Raw genomic sequence first — 19,483 nt, forward strand, 5'->3', positions numbered from 1 at the left:
GTACAAACATACCTTGCGGAAATCATGCAGCTAGTGTCTGATAAATACTGTCCGTGGTTCGGGCAACACGCATCAGCTCTCAGGTTCCCTTTAACATTGCACAGTGGGCGCTGTGCAATAGACAACGTGCGCTGCTACATTTAAGTGAACCGATTTAGATTGCGTTGCTTGTTGTCAATAACCGTTTTTACGTCTATTACTTGCATTGTATAATTTCAGGATTTTCTTGTAAAATTTTCTTTTTGTTACCAAGCTGGAAGCCAATATCTTGGCCAAAGTGGGAGATTTGCTTGCAGAAAGATGACAGCCATCTTGTTTTATACCACAAAGTGAGGCATCGCCTGAGCAAATGTTTGTTGATAATGCTTTTACATTTGGTTAACCCCTTAGTGACTGAGTCAATTTTGACCTTAACGAAATTCAAGGGAAAAGAAAGCGGTCACTAGGGAGCGCTGTGAAAGTCACAGTTAGAATTGAAAGCAAAAGGTCCACCGCAGCTCCAGCCGTTAACCTTCTAGGAGGATACAAAATGCAGTAAATAGTAATAACGGTCCTAGGAGCGCTGGAAATGAGACCAAAACAAGGATTTTAGTGTTGAACCACAACGCGTTTCAACGGTTAAACCGTCTTCATCAGGTGGAAGTTTTGAAATTTTGACCTTGACGACCAAGCCAATTTTTACAATTCTGACCACTGTCACTTTATGCGGTAATAACTCTGGAACGCTTGCATGGATACCACTAATTCTGACTGTTTTTTTTGTGACATATTGTACTTCACAATAGTGGTAGAATTTATTCAATATGACTTGTGTTTATGAAAAAATAAAAAGAAAGAAATTTGTCAAATTTTGAAAATTTTGCAATTTTCAAGCTTAATTTTGGTGGCCTTTAATCAGAGTTATGTCGTACAAAATAGCTCATAAATAACATTTTGGAAACAATTTTTTTTTTTTTTTAATTTAAATAGATTTTTATTGAGAATAAACATGAACATTATATTTTATGCATTTTCCAATATATTACAGTTTCTTCATTTTCCAAACCCCCAACAATCCCAACTAACCCCAAACCTCCCCCTCCCATGACAGCTCCTTCCCAATTATATTTTATTACCAGTATTGATGGCTCTTTGAGCCGCTTGACTCACTTATGACCGCTTATTCCCCTAGCAATCTCCTCCCTTCAAAGGCCCTCATCCTCCCATTTCCCATACCTACTCATCCCAGCTCGAGCCACGGAGACCACATTTTGTCAAACATTTCTGTTTTCCCACGTCTTTTGTAGACCCCTTTTCCAGATTGAGACCATGTTTAACATATTTCAGGAATTCACCCCTTGTAGGCGGCTCCTCCTTAATCAAATTCCTTGCCATCACCTTCCTAGCCATATATAATAGCCTAGCTATTGCTATCTTCCAGGTGTTATCCACTCTAATTTCCTCCACATATCCCAGTAGGCACACTATCGGATCTCTCGGCACTCTGCATTTATACGCCTCTTCCACACGGCTCAGTACCACCAGCCAAAAAGCAACCAGTCTTGGACATGTCCACATCATGTGGTATATTCCTGCATTCTCAGTCCTACATCTCGGGCATTCAGAGTCAGCACGCAACCCCGCTCTGTGTAACACTTCCGGTGATTTATAGACTCTGTGCAAGATGTACAGCTGCGATAGTCTATACGGCTCACTTAGTGACACTCGTGGAACCCACTCCAACACCGACTCCCAGGTTTCATTCTCCATTGGGCCTAAATCTCTTCCCCACGTAGCTCTCGCTTTTAGAGGGAAATCCAGCAAATATACATGCAGTAGGTCCTTATAGAGGGTGGAAATGACTCCCCTTGTGGACCCTTCCCCACACACGTATTCCAAAACTATATCCTCTTGGATCCCGATACCGTCGCCCTTGTTTTGAGCTCTAAAAGCATGCTTCATCTGGGCATATTGATACTCCCCAGTTGGTCTCAGTCCAAACTCCCCCTGCAGCTGCGAAAAGGACTTTAACACTCGTTGTTGAATTATCTGAGCAACAAAATGGATTCCTTTAGCCTGCCACTCTGTCAGCACTCCCAGAGCCGCAAACTCTACCAATTATTAAGCCATATCGGTGTAAATTTGGTCAGTCCCGTAACCCCCCCGAATCTGTCGCAATCTGGTCCATAGTTTACGTATCAAAAACATAGTTGGATACATTTTCCCCAATACGCCCAAGGAGCCTTCCTCCAGACACTGCACCACCGGTCGTCGGTTTGTCACCCCCTCCATCAAGTGTTGTACCGCACTGGAGGATGCCTCCCGCGCCCAGCCCTTCAAATGCTGACTTTGGGCTGCAAGAAAATATAACTCAGGGTTAGGCAAAGCCAAACCCCCATCTTCCTTGGGTCGCTGAAGCGTCTCCAGGCTAATACGTGGGTATTGCCTCCCCCATATCAAGCTTCTAAAAAGAGCATTAATCTGCCGGAATTTCCCACGTGGAATCCAAACTGGCGCGTTATGGAGGACGTAGAGTATTTTGGGCATCAGAACCATTTTAATAAGATTAACCCTACCCACCACCGATAGGTGTAATTTGTTCCACGCATCTACTTTTGCCTTAAGCACGCCCATGAGAGGAGTCAAATTCCTACACAAAAACTCCGTAACTGGCATCGAGATCCATATTCCCAGGTATTTAAAGAGGGATGCCACCTTAAGCCGCCCCTCTCCCAATGTCTCACTCCCACTCTCCTCCACCCCATCCACATCAAAGAGGACCGATTTCTCCCAGTTTATCCTCAGTCCCGACAAGGCTCCAAATTTTTCAATGATCTCGATGGCCCCTTTCAAGGCGTCATCCGGGTCCGCCAGAAACAATAAAATGTTGTCCGCATATAGCGCAATCTTCTCCTCAACACTCCCATATCTGAACCCAGGGACCTCATCCGACTGTCGGATCTTGGCGGCCAGTGGCTCCACAGCTAGGGCAAACAGAAGGGGCGACAGTGGGCATCCCTGCCTCGTACCTCTGGCCAACTTTATAGGCTGAGAAAGTTCCCCATTCACTCTGATTCTAGCTGTCGGTAATGAATATAGCAATTGAATCCACGACACAAATTGCGGTCCAATACCCATACACTTCAGCACCCGCCAGAGATATCCCCACTCCACACTATCAAACGCCTTATGGGCATCCAAGGACGCAACAACCCTCCGGCCACAATTGTCAGACTTCAGCTGCAGATTCATATTCAGCCTCCGCAGATTAACCGCTGTAGACCTGTCAGGCATAAAGCCGGACTGATCCGAATGTACAAGGTTAGTAATGACACTGGACAAACGGGAAGCTAACACCCTGGCCAAGAGCTTGACATCGATGGTTAACAGAGAGATTGGGCGTTATGACTCAGGTTTCCCCAGATCCTTATCCTCCTTCGGAATAACCACTATAATGGCCTCCCTCATAGATGCTGGGAGATACCCCTGGCATCCAGCCTCCTCCAGTACAAGCTTTAATCTGGGAATCAACACCTCCCCCAAGCTTTTATAGATTTCGGCTGGTAACCCATCGACTCCAGGTGCCTTCCCATTGGCCATAGACTTCAGCGCCCGACTCAGTTCCTCCTCAGCGATAGGGGCATCGAGGCTCACCCTATCCTCCTCACTCAATTTCGGGAGACCCAGACTCTCCAGGAAAGTCTCCGTATCTCCGACTGACTCATTGACCATGGAGGAATATAAGTCCGCGTAAAAGTCCACAAAGACCTTTATAATTTCAGGTGTTTCAGATATCCTGCTCCCCCCATCCGAAACTAACGAATGCACATATGAGGTACTACGCTGAGCAGAAGCTACCACCGATAGCATGTGGCCCACTGTTTCTCCCTCCTGAAAATAAGTCACCTTTTGAAACTCCCGCTTCCTTTCAGCTTTTCCCAGCAGAATCTTCTCCATATGAGTTTGCGCTGTTCTCAACCTTTTCCCTGCCTCGGAAGTCCCCAACACTACCATCTCATCCTCTGCAGCCTTCAACTCCTCCACCGCCGCTCTCTCTGCCTCCCTCGTCTTCCGCTTACACCTACTAATGTCTCTAAATAGTAGCCCTCTCAGGTACGCTTTCATTGCATCCCAAACAGTTAGAGCATCTGTACTCCCATCGTTTAAAGCAAAGAATTCCGTCACCTCCTTCCCTATACCCTCCAAGTCAATACTCTGTAACCAGTTAGGGTGGATCTTCCATTCTCTCCCGCTTGCGGTCCGTGTCCCGAACAACCTAACCTCCACCTCAATTGGACTGTGGTCCGAAAGGGCCCTCGGCAGATAACGCACCTCCCCCACCATTGTGTCCAACAGGCGGTTACCCAGCGCCATATCAATTCTGGATAGCGTAGCATGAGCCGGCGAGTAGCACGAGTACCCTCTCTCCCCAACATGTCTAACTCTCCATAGATCAATCATGCCTATTTCACGCACATAGGTACCAAATGTTGTAATGTGCCCCTCCGACCTGTTCTGGATGTTCTTATTTTTATCCCAAAAGTCATCACAGATATTGTTCAAATCCCCAATAATTAAAAGTGGTAGCGGTCCCCATCGTTCCACCTTCTCCAACACCTCCCTAATCTTCTTACTTGAATATGGAGGTGGAATGTACATTGCCGCAACACACACTCTCACTCCATATAATATGCACTGTATCACCACATACTGACCCTCAGCATCCACGTATACCTTCACCTCTTCATACTGCACTCCCACCGGCACCAACACTGACACACCCTTTGAGTACGTCGAAAAGGTAGAGTGATACACTTTCTGAATCCATCGTCTATTCAGTACGTCCACCTTCTCCCGTATCAAGTGCGTCTCTAGCAAACATATCATAGAGGCCCGTTGATCCTTCGCATACTGCAAACTCGCAGCTCGCCTAGACTTATCCGCCAGACCTCTCACATTCCAACTCAGTATCTTAAAGCGGTCCCCTATTATGTGACTCATCATCTTTAGTTATGTCGTTACTCCCAGTTCTGAGCTGTCTAACTTCCCTCCCATCCCTTACCTCTACCCCCCCTCCCTCCCCCCCCCCCCCATACTATACATTCTGCCTCTTATCAAGAGTGGGGCACCATCACCCATTGCGAACACTCTTGTTAACGTAACCTTCTCCTTCCGCCTCCCGCTACCGTTTATAATAGAATTCGGCGCAATTCTTAGAAGAACAAAATAATTCAACCTGTATTAAATTACAATTGCAAGAAACTAAATAAACTTTTAGTACTCTGCACACCCTTCCTCCCTCGTACTTCTCCGCAGTATCAGCACTCCCAGGGAGTTCCCTGCGTAATGCCCAGCTCCACCCTCAAACCTTCACATCTCAATTACCAATGTACTGTCAGTCAATCTCTTTTTCCTTTTTAAAGAGAGTAAAATACCTCCCGACCAACCCACCCCGTATTTTCAATCTCCTTTCCCTTTAAGCCTTTTAGCATTGAGATCTATCCACTGGGTAGCGTCCTCCGGCGTCTGGAAAAAATGAATCTTATCCAACGCCACCACTGTCAATCGTGCCAGAAACATCATGGAGTATTGCACTCCCCAGCCAGTTCCCTCAGTCGTCTCTTGATACCCGTGAACATCATCCGTTGTTTCTGTACCAGGGCGGAATAGTCGGGGTAGATAGCAATTCTTTGACCTCCAATTGTCAAATCTGTCATGTCTCTAGCCTTCCTCAGGATAATGTCTCTGTCTCTGTAGTTTAGGATTTTGGCAAGCATGGTACGGGGACTTGCTCCAGGGACAGGTGGTTTCGGTGGGACCCTGTGGGCTCTTTCTACCGCAAATACTTTTGTCAGTGCTGCATCCCCAAAAGTCTCAAGGAGCCAGCTTTCAACATACTCCGTGGGATTCCTCCCCTCAGTTTTTTCAGGGATACCCACTATACGAATGTTATTTCTTCTGGACCTATTCTCCAGATCCTCATTTTTTGCAGCTAGCTCAGATATTGCTTGAGTAAACTTCTTCTCCGCTTTCTGCAGCTGCACTATATGATCTTCTGCAGTACTCACTCTTTCCTCCACAGCCCCCACACGTTTGTCCATCTTCTGCAGGGCTGCATTTATCTGGGCTGTGTCCCCCTTGACCTCCTGTAGCTGCTGGGTCAGGGATTGTTTGCATGATGACACCAGTGCAAAAACGTCTCTAAGGGTGGGCTCTGCTCCTGGCTCCTTATCTTCAGATCCCCCTACTACCACCGCCATGCCATTATCCCTGCTCCCCTGCTGTACCTCTTGCTCCTCTGCTGGGCTTTCCTCCTCTCCTTCTGTGTCCGTGTCTGCTCCGGCGTCCTCCTCTGCTTTTTCTCCGTTCCCTGCGGCCTCCACTCTAGCAAACTGCTGGAGCTTTGCCGCCGCTGCCATTCGCTTCTGACATGCAGCGTTGTCCTTCTCCGCCTTCTCCCTGGCGTCGGCGCCATCTTGGCCGGTCCCAGCCTCGCCGCCTCCGGCGTCTCTTTGCCTCCTCCTGGTCATATTTGCTGACCTCGGGGGCACCGCTATTCACCGCCGCACTCCCGGGACTCTCCTGCAGCCGGTAAGCGCCGTGAATCGCCGCTCAGCTGCGGCTTATGAGGATAATTACAATGTTAGCAGCGGGAGCGCTCTGCCACACGTCCGCTCACATGGACATTCAGGCCACGCCCCCCCAATTTTTTTTTTGTTAGGTAGTTAGAAGGGTTAAAAGTTTACCGGCGATTTCTCATTTTTCCAACAAAACCATTTTTTAGGGACCACATTACATTTGAAGTCACTTTGAGAGGTCTATATGACAGAAAATACCCCAAAGTGACACCATTCTATAAACTGCACCCCTCAAGGTGCGTAAAACCACATTCAAGAAGTAAATTAACCTTTCAAGTACTTCACAGTAACTGAAGCAATTTGTAAGAAAAAAAATGAACATTTAACTTTTTCTACAAAAAAAATCTACTTTAGACCCAAACTTTTCTATTTTCACAAGTGTAACAAGAGAAAATGGACCGCAAAAGTTGTTGTGCAAATTCTCCGTAGTATGCCGATACCTCATATGTGGGGGAAAGCCACTGTTTGGGCACACGGCAGGGCTCGGAAGGGAAGGAGCGCCGTTTGACTTTTTGAAAGCAAAATTGGCTGGAATCGATGGTGGGTATCATGTGGCGTTTGGAGACTCCCCTTGATGTGCCTAAACAGTGGAAACCCCCCACAAGTGACCTCATTTTGGAAACCACACCCCTCAAGGATTATATTCAGGGGAATAGTGAGCATTTTGAAGCCACAGGTACGACAGAGAATTTGATAACATTAGATCAGTGGTCCCCAACTCCAGGCCTCGAGGGCCGCCAACAGTGCAGGTTTTCAGGATTTCCTTAGTATTGCACAGTGGTTGGATTCCACAGTGGTTGGATACTAAGGAAATCCTGAAAACCTGCACTGTTGGCGGCCCTCGAGGCCTGGAGTTGGGGACCACTGCATTAGATTGTCATACTGAATATATTGTCATTAGTGTTGAGCGCAAGTACGCGCTACTCCAGTTTGCATCGGGTGCTCGGGTATGCACCGAAAATCACAGGAGCTTGAGTGACATGCTCAAGTCCCCGCTCTGCATGTTTCACAACTGGTAGACACCCCAAAAAAAAACATGCGGGGATCCCTGATACTCCGTGCACCCAATCCAACTCAAGAGCACTTTCTGTTTTTTTCCCAAAACGACGGATGGCAAAAAACGGAAGTGTGAAAGAGGCCTAAGGCTTAGGCTAGGTTCACATTGCGTTAATGGGTGTCCGCTAGCGAACTCCGTTACATGGCGCAATTGTCGCAATTAACGCTATGTAACGGATCCGTTAGCGCACCCATTGACTGCAATGTGCTAACGGATCTCTAGCGCATCGTTAGCCAATGCCATTTTTGGCATGCGCTAGCGGGATCGCCAAACGCGATCCCTTTTGGTACATTGCGTAATCCGCTATCGTATGCGCTAAACGGATTGTCATAACGCAATGTGAACCTAGCCTTATTTCACACTTGCGTCGTTCGGCCTCCGTCGCAATGCGTCGTTTTGGGAAAAAAACGGATCCTGCAAAAGTGCCCGCAGGATGCGTTTTTTTGCCATAGACTTATTGACGACGGATGGCCACACGCCGCATCCGTTGTGCAACGGATGCGTCGTGTTTTGCCGGACCGTCGTGACAAAAATACCTTTAAGGGAACATTTTTTCATACGTCGGATCCTGCATTTCCTACCGCACATGCGCTGCCGGAACTCCGCCCCCTCCTCCCCGGGACTTTAGAATGGGCAGCAGATGCGTTGATAAACTGCATCCGCTGCCCACACTGTGCCGAATTTTCACAACGTGCGTCTGTACGTCGCGCCGACGCTTAGCGCAAGTGTGAAAGAAGCCTTAGACCTCTTTACGAAATGAACAAGTTTCAATGCTATTATTATTTCTACCCTCAGAACCAAATACAAAACAAAACAGTATTTTTATTCCAAGAATGAGTTAAAAGAATAAAATAAAATTGGTGATGCATCCCATGTATCAGTGATCTTAAGTGAAAGGAAGCATGTCATTGTCAGGGCACTTACCTGGGTCCCGAACCACGTGAAGTGGGACCTTGGGGAGGCTGTGGAAGTGTCACTATGTCATCATCTCCTCCGTCCTCATAGAAACTGGCCAGAGCTAGCTGGAAGGAGGAGAAAATCAAATTAATTTTTTTCTCTACCAAAACGTTTGATACTTAGAAGGATTTGGGTATTTTATGAATCTCCCCCCCCCCCCCCCCTTCTCCGTTCTATAATATATTGGGAAGTTACAGACACTGTTAGATGATTAGATAAGATGAACTACAAATTCCATTGCCCTACACTGTCAATACGCTATGATCTTTTGCAAGTGCTAACGAGGCAAGCGACTGTCAATTCCGGAAACAATGCAAGTCCTTTTGATAGGGCCATATATCAGTGCAGCTACGCTTGCTGACATCAGGATTTTATTCTGCAGCCATGTCAAAACACAGAAAATAAAATTAATTGCTTTGCGCACAAACAACCTAGATACAAATGTGCTCATAGTCTATACAAGCAGAGCTACAGTTTAAAGCATGGAGGAGGAGCAGCCTAAGTCTCTGATGTAACTGGGGATGGATTTCAGACTTCCCCAAACTGCAGTAGATAATGTAGCTAAGGCCACTTTCAGACGTTCAGTATTTAATCAGTATTTGTAAGCCAAAACTAGGAGTAATCTGATAATAGAAACATATGCGCCACTTCTGTATTTATCACCTACTCCTGGTTTTGGCTTACAAATACTGATGTAAAATACTGACCAAATACTGAACATGGCCTAAGCAGAAGTTACCCTCACTGCAGGTAAATATTCCCCAAGATACTGATTTATACACACTAGAGCGTCCTGCAGAGCCACTGTTCTACAGCCAAATTGGTTCAGAAACTACAATAGTTGAACTTAACTAATTGTGTGGTGCTGAAAACAAATATGATACTTAAATTTGCCAATTGGCTCTAATTATCAAGATCCATAGAACCATTATTTTGTTATTATTGCATTGTTAGTAGCTCTTCTATTCTATCATCTTCGGTCGATCAGCCAACTCAGCTCCAATAATGTAACCCTGATTACAGCTGCATCACCTACTTTTATAAATGCTCTGTGTAAGGTATACAGTTTGAGAATTTCGTAGCATATTGACAGGTTTCCATATGTTTTTTCAGATATGCCTCGTTCTTGCATTAACAAAGCAGACTGTTTTTGCTAAATATGCGTTAGAGTCTCTTCTGCGATACAAAAGGCGAAACTTTACTACCATGATAAGGAAAGCATTCAACTTGTATTTTGGCTGCAGAATAGGAGAATCAGTAGTAATGAGCGAGGGTGCTCGTTACTCTGGTTTTCCGAGCATGCTCAGGTGGTCTCTGAGTATTTGGATGTGCTCGGAGATTTAGTTTCTGTCTCCGTAGCTGCATGATTTGCGGCTGCTAGCCAGCCTGAGTACATGTGGGGGTTGCCTGTTTGTTAAGGTATCCCCACATGTATTCAGGCTGTCTAGCAACCACAAATCATGCAGCTACGGAGACAGAAACTAACTCTCTGAGCACATCCAAATACTCGGAAGACCACCCGAGCATGCTCGGAAAATCTCAAGTAACAAGTATACTCGCTCATCACTAGAGATCAGGACAAGAACTGGGCTTTACACATATGCTGTAATAGATGTGTATCAGGTCTTAAGCAGTGGTTGCCTGGTAAGAGGCAACCTGTGCCATCTGCAGTCCCGGCGATCTAGAGAGAGCCAACCCATCACACTACCAATTGCTATTTCTGCATGGTGCCCCCAATATGACAGGAGTTTCAAGGAGGAAGTGGACTTTACAGAATCCAAACATTCTATCTGCAATAAGCCCAGTACCACATACAAAAGAACTGCCGGTTCCAAAAGCACCAGAAACATTTTCAGTCAAGTCAAGTGAAGAAGAAGAGGGCACTTGGTGTCATGTAGCTTCTTCTGCTCTCTTCCCAGACTTTGGGTCAGCGACCTTAAAAGGAATCTGTCACCTACTTTTTCGTATGTAAGCTTCGGCCACCGCCATCAGGGGCTTATCGACAGCTTTCTGTAATGCTGTAGATAAGCCCTCGATGTATCCTGAAAGATAAGGAGAGCAAGTTAGATTATACTCACCTGGGGGGGGGGGGACGGGGACGGTCCGGGTCTGGCGCCTCCCATCTTCACACGATGACGTCCCTACTGCAGTGCGCAGGCGCTGGGCTTCTCGGACCTTTCCCGGCGCCTGCGCACTGCAGTACTTTGCTCTGCCCTCAACAGGGCAGAAAAAGTATGCCTGCGCAGGAGCCACAACAGGAAGCAAGGAAGAGGATGCCATCGCATGAAGATGGGAGGCGCCGGACCGCAAGGCCCATCGGTCCGGACCGCACCCCCAGGTGAGCATTGTTTTCCCTATCTTTCAAGTTACATCGGGGACTTATCTAAGGCATTACAGAATGCTGTAGATAAGCCCCTGATGGCGGTGGCCGAAGCTTATATACGAAAAAGTAGGTGACAGATTCCCTTTAAGTGATCCACACCTTAAAACACAGTGACCTGAATGATCTTCTTAGAGATTTGAATATGCCCAAGAGTAAGGCTTAGGGTTCAGTGCAATCTCTTCACTAGCGATGTTCGGATTTCTTTGTTCCGCAACTGTGTTATACACGGTGTTCCAAATTATTATGCAAATTGGATTTAAGTGTCATAAAAATTTAATTGTTTTGTTTTTCAAATAAACTTGTGGATGGTATTGTGTCTCAGGGCTCAATAGATAACTGAAATCAATCTTAAACACGTGATAATTAGTTTTCCAGGTGATTCTAATTAAAGGAAAACTACTTAAAAATGATGTTCCACATTATTAAAGCAGGCCAAAGGTTTCAAGCAATATGAGAAATAAAAAGGATCTCTGCTGCTGAAAAGCGTTAAATAGTGCAATGCCTTGGACAAGGTATGAAAAAATTAGATACTTCACAAAAACTTTGTGATCATTATACTGTGAAGAGATTTGTGACTGAAACAGAGCACAGACAGAGTTCATGCAGACAAAGGCATAATGAGGAAGGTTTCTGCCAGACAAATTCATTGGATTAAGAGAGCAGCTGCCAAAATACCATTACAAAGTAGCAAACAGTTATTTGCTGGTGCCTCTGGAGTCCCTCGAACCTCAAGGTGTATGATCCTTCAAAGGCTTGCTGTGGTGCATAAACCTACTATTCGGCCACCCCTAAACAGTGTTCATGAGCAGAAACGGTTGTAGTGGGCCCAGACATACATGAAGACTAATTTTCAACAGTCTTGTTTACTGATGAGTGTCGAGCAACCCTGGATGGTCCAGATGGATGGAGTAGTGGATGGTCACCATGTCGCAACAAGGCTGAGACGTCAGCAAGGAGGTGGAGAAATCACGTTTTGGGCTGGAATCATGAGGAAACAGCTGATGGGGCCCTTTAAGGTTCCTGAAGATGTGAAAATGATCTCTGTAAAGTAAATAGCGTTTCTGACTGACAACTTTCTTCCATAGTCTAAAAGCAGAAACGTACCTTCAGGAGCAAAATCATCTTCATGCATGACAATGCCCCATCTCATGCTGCAAATAATACCTCTGAGTCATTGGCTGCTATGGGCATAAAAGGAGATAAACTCATGGTGTGGCCACCATCATTCCCTGACCTTAACCCTATAGAGAACCTTTGGAGTATCATCCAGCACAACATCTATGAGGGTGGGAGGCAGTTAACATCAAAACAGCAGCTCTGGGAGGCTATTCTGACTTCATGCAAAGCAGAAGCTCTCCGAAAACTCAAGAATGCAAAAATTGTGAAGGTGATATCAAAGAAGGGGTCATATGTTAACATGTAACTTGTTTTGGAGTTAAATAGCTTTTTTGTTCAGCGAATGTAACATAGTAACATAGTTAGTAAGGCCGAAAAAAGACATTTGTCCATCCAGTTCAGCCTATATTCCATCATAATAAATCCCCAGATCTACGTCCTTCTACAGAACCTAATAATTGTATGATACAATATTGTTCTGCTCCAGGAAGACATCCAGGCCTCTCTTGAACCCCTCGACTGAGTTCGCCATCACCACCTCCTCAGGCAAGCAATTCCAGATTCTCACTGCCCTAACAGTAAAGAATCCTCTTCTATGTTGGTGGAAAAACCTTCTCTCCTCCAGACGCAAAGAATGCCCCCTTGTGCCCGTCACCTTCCTTGGTATAAACAGATCCTCAGCGAGATATTTGTATTGTCCCCTTATATACTTATACATGGTTATTAGATCGCCCCTCAGTCGTCTTTTTTCTAGACTAAATAATCCTAATTTCGCTAATCTATCTGGGTATTGTAGTTCTCCCATCCCCTTTATTAATTTTGTTGCCCTCCTTTGTACTCTCTCTAATTCTATTATATCCTTCCTGAGCACCGGTGCCCAAAACTGGACACAGTACTCCATGTGCGGTCTAACTAGGGATTTGTACAGAGGCAGTATAATGCTCTCATCATGTGTATCCAGACCTCTTTTAATGCACCCCAAGGTCCTGTTTGCCTTGGCAGCTGCTGCCTGGCACTGGCTGCTCCAGGTAAGTTTATCATTAACTAGGATCCCCAAGTCCTTCTCCCTGTCAGATTTACCCAGTGGTTTCCCGTTCAGTGTGTAATGGTGATATTGATTCCTTCTCCCCATGTGTATAACCTTACATTTATCATTGTTAAACCTCATCTGCCACCTTTCAGCCCAAGTTTCCAACTTATCCAGATCCATCTGTAGCAGTATACTATCTTCTCTTGTATTAACTGCTTTACATATTTTTGTATCATCTGCAAATATCGATATTTTACTGTGTAAACCTTCTACCAGATCATTAATATGTTGAAGAGAACAGGTCCCAATACCGACCCCTGCGGTACCCCACTGGTCACAGCGACCCAGTTAGAGACTATACCATTTATAACCACCCTCTGAATGTGACCTCCTAATGCTGCAAATTCCACAAATGAGCATTTTCAGTTCTTTAAAACATATCAAATGTTTAGAAATTCTACTGTGCCTAATAATTTGGAACAGTGCATTTTGAGTTTTTATTCATTTTGGAGATTATACTGTTATCATTGGGAGGTTTCTCCAATAAAATTCGATGTATACTCTAACGGGTGATGACTTTTATTAGACTGTCTGTCATTTGCACTGACCATTTAGGAAAATCTGAGAAAAATGTCATCTGCATAATAATTTGAAACAGTGTAGATCTTGCCCAATATTTCCGAAGCGCCGGAGTCCCTCCTCTTCTGAAGCTGCCTGGGGCACTGTTCTTAGGCAGTGAGCGCTCCCTCAAAGGAGCCGTGCACGCAGTCCTAAAGTGTCCCTAGCCAATGGCTAGGAGACACTTATTATTTAAGGCACCTCCATCTGCTTGGAGGTGCCTGTGCAACGTTGTTAGTCTGTTCCTAAACACTCTAGTTCTCAGGTCCCAGTTTGCTAGTTCCTGCTAGTGCACCAGCCGGACCAGCCAGCACCTGCGGTGCCAGTCAGCGCATCAGCCGGACCCGCCAACACCTGCCGTGCCAGTCTGCACGTCAGCCGGACCCGCCAACACCTGCCGTGCCAGTCAGCACATCAGCAGGACCCGCCAACACCTGCGCCGTGCCAGTCAGCACATCAGCAGGACCCGCCAACACCTGCGCTGTGCCAGTCAGCACATCAGCAGGACCCGCCAGCACCTGACATGCCAGTCAGCACATCAGCAGGACCCGCCAGCACCTGCCGTGCCAGTCAGCACAACAGCAGGACCCGCCAGCACCTGCCGTGCCAGTCAGCACATCAGCAGGACCCGCCAGCACCTGCCGTGCCAGTCAGCACATCAGCAGGACCCGCCAGCACCTTCCGTGCCAGTCAGCACATCAGCAGGACCCGCCAGCATCTTCCGTGCCAGTCAGCACATCAGCAGGACCCGCCAGCACCTTCCGTGCCAGTCAGCACATCAGCCAGACCCGCCAGCACCTGCCGTGCCAGTCAGCACATCAGCCGGACCCGCCAGCACCTTCTGTGACAGTCAGCACATCAGTCGGACCCGCCAGCACCTTCTGTGCCAGTCAGCACGACCCGCCAGCACCTGCCGTGCCAGTCAGCACATCAGCCGGACCCGCCAGCACCTGCCGTGCCAGTCAGCACATCAGCCGGACCGCCAGCACCTGCCGTGCCAGTCAGCACATCAGCCGGACCCGCCAACACCTGCCGTGCCAATCAGCACATCAGCCGGACCTACCAGCACCTTCTGTGCCACTCAGCACGTCAGCCAAACCCGCCATGCCAGTCTGCACATCAGCCGGACCCGCCAACACCTGCTGTACCAGTCTGCACGTCAGCCGGACCCGCCAACACCTGCCGTACCAGTCTGCACATCAGCCGGACCCGCCTGCACCTGCCGTGCCAGCCCGCACCAACATCTCCTGTTCATTCCCTCTGGGCCATTCCAGCTGGCGGTCTCTTGGAGGGGGGGGGGGGGGTCAGCTGCTGTGCTACGCGGGCTGTCCTGGAGTAGCATGTGTTGTTTATCGGGAACCAAGCCAACCCCATCCATCAGGGGCTCTAGTGAAAAGTCAGGTGCTCACCTAGTAATGCCCCTCCAGCATCTCCTCGGACCACGACACAGTGGTTCCCGTTACAACTTCTTCATGGGGGGCAATCTTGTGGCATGCAACAACATCAACAGTTTAATGGACTCTGTGAAGATAAGTCATAACCAAGAGGAATGGAGGCTCTTCATCGATTGGCCCAAAACAAGCCTAAAAGCAGTCTGGCTGCATAATAGCAATGCACAAACTTCAATTCCAGATGGTTATGCAGTCTACATGAAAGAAACCTATGACAACATGAAACAGCTGTTGAGGTGCCTGAACTATGACCAACCATTTGTGTCCCCTCTGTGGTGACTTAAAGGGGGATGTCCTCTTACTTGGTCTCCAGGTTGGGTACACAAAGTACTGTTGCTTTCTGTGTGAGTGGGATAGTCGTGCAAGAGAACATCACCACAATAAAAGAGACTGGCAGTAAAAATGTCCTGCACTTGTTGATCCACAAGATTTTGTCACCACCATTGCATATCAAGTTGGGCCTAATGAAGAACTCAAGTATCTCATTGATAAATTTCCAAGTTTTAATGAAGCAATTATAAAGAAAGAAGTCTTTATTGGACCTCAGATTCATTAACATCTTGAAGATGAGGATTTTCTCCTTTTTTTCTCATTTTTTTGCTAACTCAAGAGCAAATAACTATGAAGAGTTGGGTGAGAATCTCCCCGAAACATAAGGATCTTGGCTGTAACATGTCCTTACAGATTCATTTCTTACATTCACATCTAGACTTTTTTCCACCATACTGCGGAGCAGTGTGCAACGAGCACGATGAGAGATTTCACCAAGATATTGCGGCTATGGGAGAAAGGATATTAAAAAAATGAAATCCATCAATGCTTGCAGATTACTGATGGACAATTGTAAAAGGTCCGAGGTCACTGAATGAGGACCAAATTTTGTGGTGCAATTACTGTAACTGTTTATAATTCGCAATAGTGATTAAATTTGATTTAGTTATTTTAATTGTTGCTAACTTTCCTCTAAAATATTGCAAAATTGTCAGAAAATTTTCGGCATCTTCATATTTGCAGAAATAACGTTTCAAAGAACAAACTTATGCATGAATTATATGTACCAGTAAAAAGAAAACGCTTTGAAATCACAGAAACAAGAGCCAACTAAAACTATTCATGATATGAATTTAGGAGTTCAAAATCATTAAAAAATGGCTCATACCTGAACCTGCCAACTATTGAAAATATGTAGAACAGTGAACATTTCTCACCTCTTGATCCATTCTGGCCATTGCTCAGTTACAGGAAATGTAGTTAATGGGACACAAGATTTCAGAGCTCTACCTGCACATGGAGGAAATGTGTTCGCTAGCACCCGGGCAGACTCCAACAGGAAAACGGTCCCTGGGGTCCCAAATGTGGATTACATAGCAAGTATTTAGTCTAAAGGCGATTTCCATTACTTTAAACCTAATGGGCTAACTTAAAGATAGAAGTAAACACCTAAGGGGAGAAGTTGGCAGTGGGTCAGTACAGAACTTTACATAGCAGTTAGATACATATTCCTTGCTGTGGTTCCCTGGGTCAGTACAGAACTTCACATAGCAGTTAGATACATATTCCTTGCTGTGGTTCTGTGGGTCAGTGCAGAACTTTACATAGCAGTTAGATACATATTCCTTGCTGTGGTTCTGTGGGTCAGTGCAGAACTTTACATAGCAGATAGATACATATTCCTTGCTGTGGTTCTGTGGGTCAGTGCAGAACTTTACATAGCAGTTAGATACATATTCCTTGCTGTGGGTCAGTACAGAACTTTACATAGCAGTTACATACATATTCCTTGCTGTGGGTCAGTACAGAACTTCACATAGCAGTTAGATACATATTCCTTGCTGTGGTTCCCTGGGTCAGTACAGAACTTTACATAGCAGATAGATACATATTCCTTGCTGTGGTTCCCTGGGTCAGTACAGAACTTTACATAGCAGATAGATACATATTCCTTGCTGTGGTTCTGTGGGTCAGTGCAGAACTTTACATAGCAGTTACATACATATTCCTTGCTGTGGGTCAGTACAGAACTTTACATAGCAGTTACATACATATTCCTTGCTGTGGGTCAGTACAGAACTTTACATAGCAGTTACATACATATTCCTTGCTGTGGGTCAGTACAGAACTTCACATAGCAGTTAGATACATATTCCTTGCTGTGGGTCAGTACAGAACTTTACATAGCAGTCAGATACATATTCCCGGCAATGGTTCCCTGGTGCAGTGAGTATCAGTTCGTCCTGCTTTGCATCTCTGTGTGCACAGCCTCCTGCCATCTGCCGGTGTTTACCACTGAGCCCGGGTGTGGTGCTGAGTGACAGCTGGCAGGCAGGTGACATCTGGTTCTCTTGTACGAAATTCCTGAACTTTCTCATCCTTTTTTTATTTCTTCCCCATTTTCAAGGTTTATATTTGCACTTGGTGAATGGGAACGTTCTAGTTACATTGAAACCAGTACAACCCTGGTACTTTTTTACAGCTGGAGCTTTGGTGCATTTTTTCCCATGGTTACACGTTCCTCTGAGATATCCAACCTGATACATTGTTAGGAACGATCCGGATCGGAGAGATTTATGCAGTTGATGTGCTAGATACAACTGTAACGGACCCTCAGCTGTGAAAAGCATTAGGTCTGCACAGGTTCTTAGCTCGCTCGCTTCTTTCCACGGACAGGCTCCTACATCCTTATTGTCACTGATTGATGGGACATCTTTTTTTCCGCAGTGATGGTGCTGATTCAGCAAAATGTGGCCGATTTACCTCAATTTCACAGCACACACAATTCTCATGCAGGGTCACTAAGTGGTGAGAGCTACACTGTAAAAATCCCCCTTTAACTAACTACAATGGCGTGGAACTATAACTCCCAGCATGCCTTACAATCGAAAAGAATGCAAAAGTACACTGGGACTTGTAGTCCAACAGGAGCTGCCTAGATGGAGGTTTATCGGGGGCAGTGATAGAGGGACTGGGGTGTATAAAAGAAAAATCATCGGCGGGGAGGAGCCGTGGATCGGTCTCGGGTGGGTCAGGCAGATGACAGTGCGTTCTGCTCCCCGGGTGTTCACACTTCCCTTCCCTACGTCCGCGCCTTTCCTCCTTTTTTCCAACTTCCGCCTCACAGTACCTGCAGGTCCCAGCCGGCGGACTCAAGAAAAAACCGCGCTCTCTCCTCCTCCGAGCCGGTCACCAACACAAACTCTCGCACCGCTTCCTCCTGCTGAGCCGCCATCTTACTGTGCGGCAACAATGACGGCCCCCGGAAACTGTGCCCCAGCGCTCAACGTTCCCAGGGCGCCGGCGTGTGTCCCCGCGTAACCTTCCCCCCCGGAAACTCAGCCTCTCTGCTGCCATAGACCTGAGTAGGCAGCCCTCTGTAGCTAGCTGACTAGCTGTGGTCTCCGGGCTGTGGCTCCATAGTGTTTACGTTACTACATCTTTCAGTATTACCATACCAGGCATGCTGGGACTTGTAGTTTGTAACATTTAAGGGAGTCACCGCCTGAGAACTGCTGTATAGTATTAGTGGTGTTCCTGATATTGGAGGGGGTCCCCCAGTACCAGTGCACAACGTGCTGAAAAAGGGGGCAAAAACTCAATTCTGCCATTTTGGAGTCTTAAGATTTTACAGCGTTCACTGTACTGTAAAAATGAACCGGACTCAAGTTAGTCTGCAGTTAAAGGGAACCTGTCACCCCGTTTTTTGAGATTGAGCTATAAATACTGTTAAATAGGGCCTGCGCTGTGTGTTCCTATAGTGTATGTAGTGTACCCCGATTCCCCACCTATGCTGAGAAATAACTTACCAAAGTCGCCGTTTTCGCCTGTCAATCAGGCTGGTCAGGTCGGGAGGGCGTGGTGACATCGGTGGTTCTTCCTCAGCTTTACGTTGGTGGCGTAGTGGTGAAGACACAGCGCGCGATCTGCGCTGTAATCCCTTGCATCGGTGGGGGCGGCCATCTTCCTGGGGCCGCGCGTGCGCAGATCGAGTGCTCTGCTGCACGGGGCTTCAGGAAAATGGCCGCGGGATGCCGCGCGTGCGCATTAGAGATCGCGGCGGCCATTTTCCCAAAGCCGAGTTTGCATCTCGGCTTTGGGAAAATGGCCGCCGCGATCTCTAATGCGCACGCGCGGCATCCCGCGGCCATTTTCCTGAAGCCCCGTGCAGCAGAGCACTCGATCTGCGCACGCGCGGCCCCAGGAAGATGGCCGCCCCCACCGACGAAAGGGATGACAGCGCAGATCGCGCGCTGTGTCTTC

The 19,483-nt window shown here is 46.8% G+C and overlaps 1 protein-coding gene across 1 annotated transcript in view; it reads right to left on the reverse strand.

Moving 5' to 3' along the window:
- The window catches only part of NSFL1C (NSFL1 cofactor), a 32,980-nt gene extending 14,472 nt beyond the window's left edge, over positions 1 to 18,508 (reverse strand). The window contains exons 1-2 of the mRNA XM_069751046.1: positions 18,351 to 18,508; positions 8,599 to 8,696 (exon numbers count right to left, since the gene is read on the reverse strand). Of these exons, the coding sequence (XP_069607147.1) occupies positions 8,599 to 8,696; positions 18,351 to 18,455 (203 nt within the window). The 5' untranslated portion in view covers positions 18,456 to 18,508. The remainder of the gene's footprint in view (positions 1 to 8,598; positions 8,697 to 18,350) is intronic.
- Positions 18,509 to 19,483: the final 975 nt, after the last annotated feature.

Source organism: Ranitomeya imitator, chromosome 2, assembly GCF_032444005.1.
Source record: "Ranitomeya imitator isolate aRanImi1 chromosome 2, aRanImi1.pri, whole genome shotgun sequence".
Taxonomy (NCBI): domain Eukaryota; kingdom Metazoa; phylum Chordata; class Amphibia; order Anura; family Dendrobatidae; genus Ranitomeya; species Ranitomeya imitator.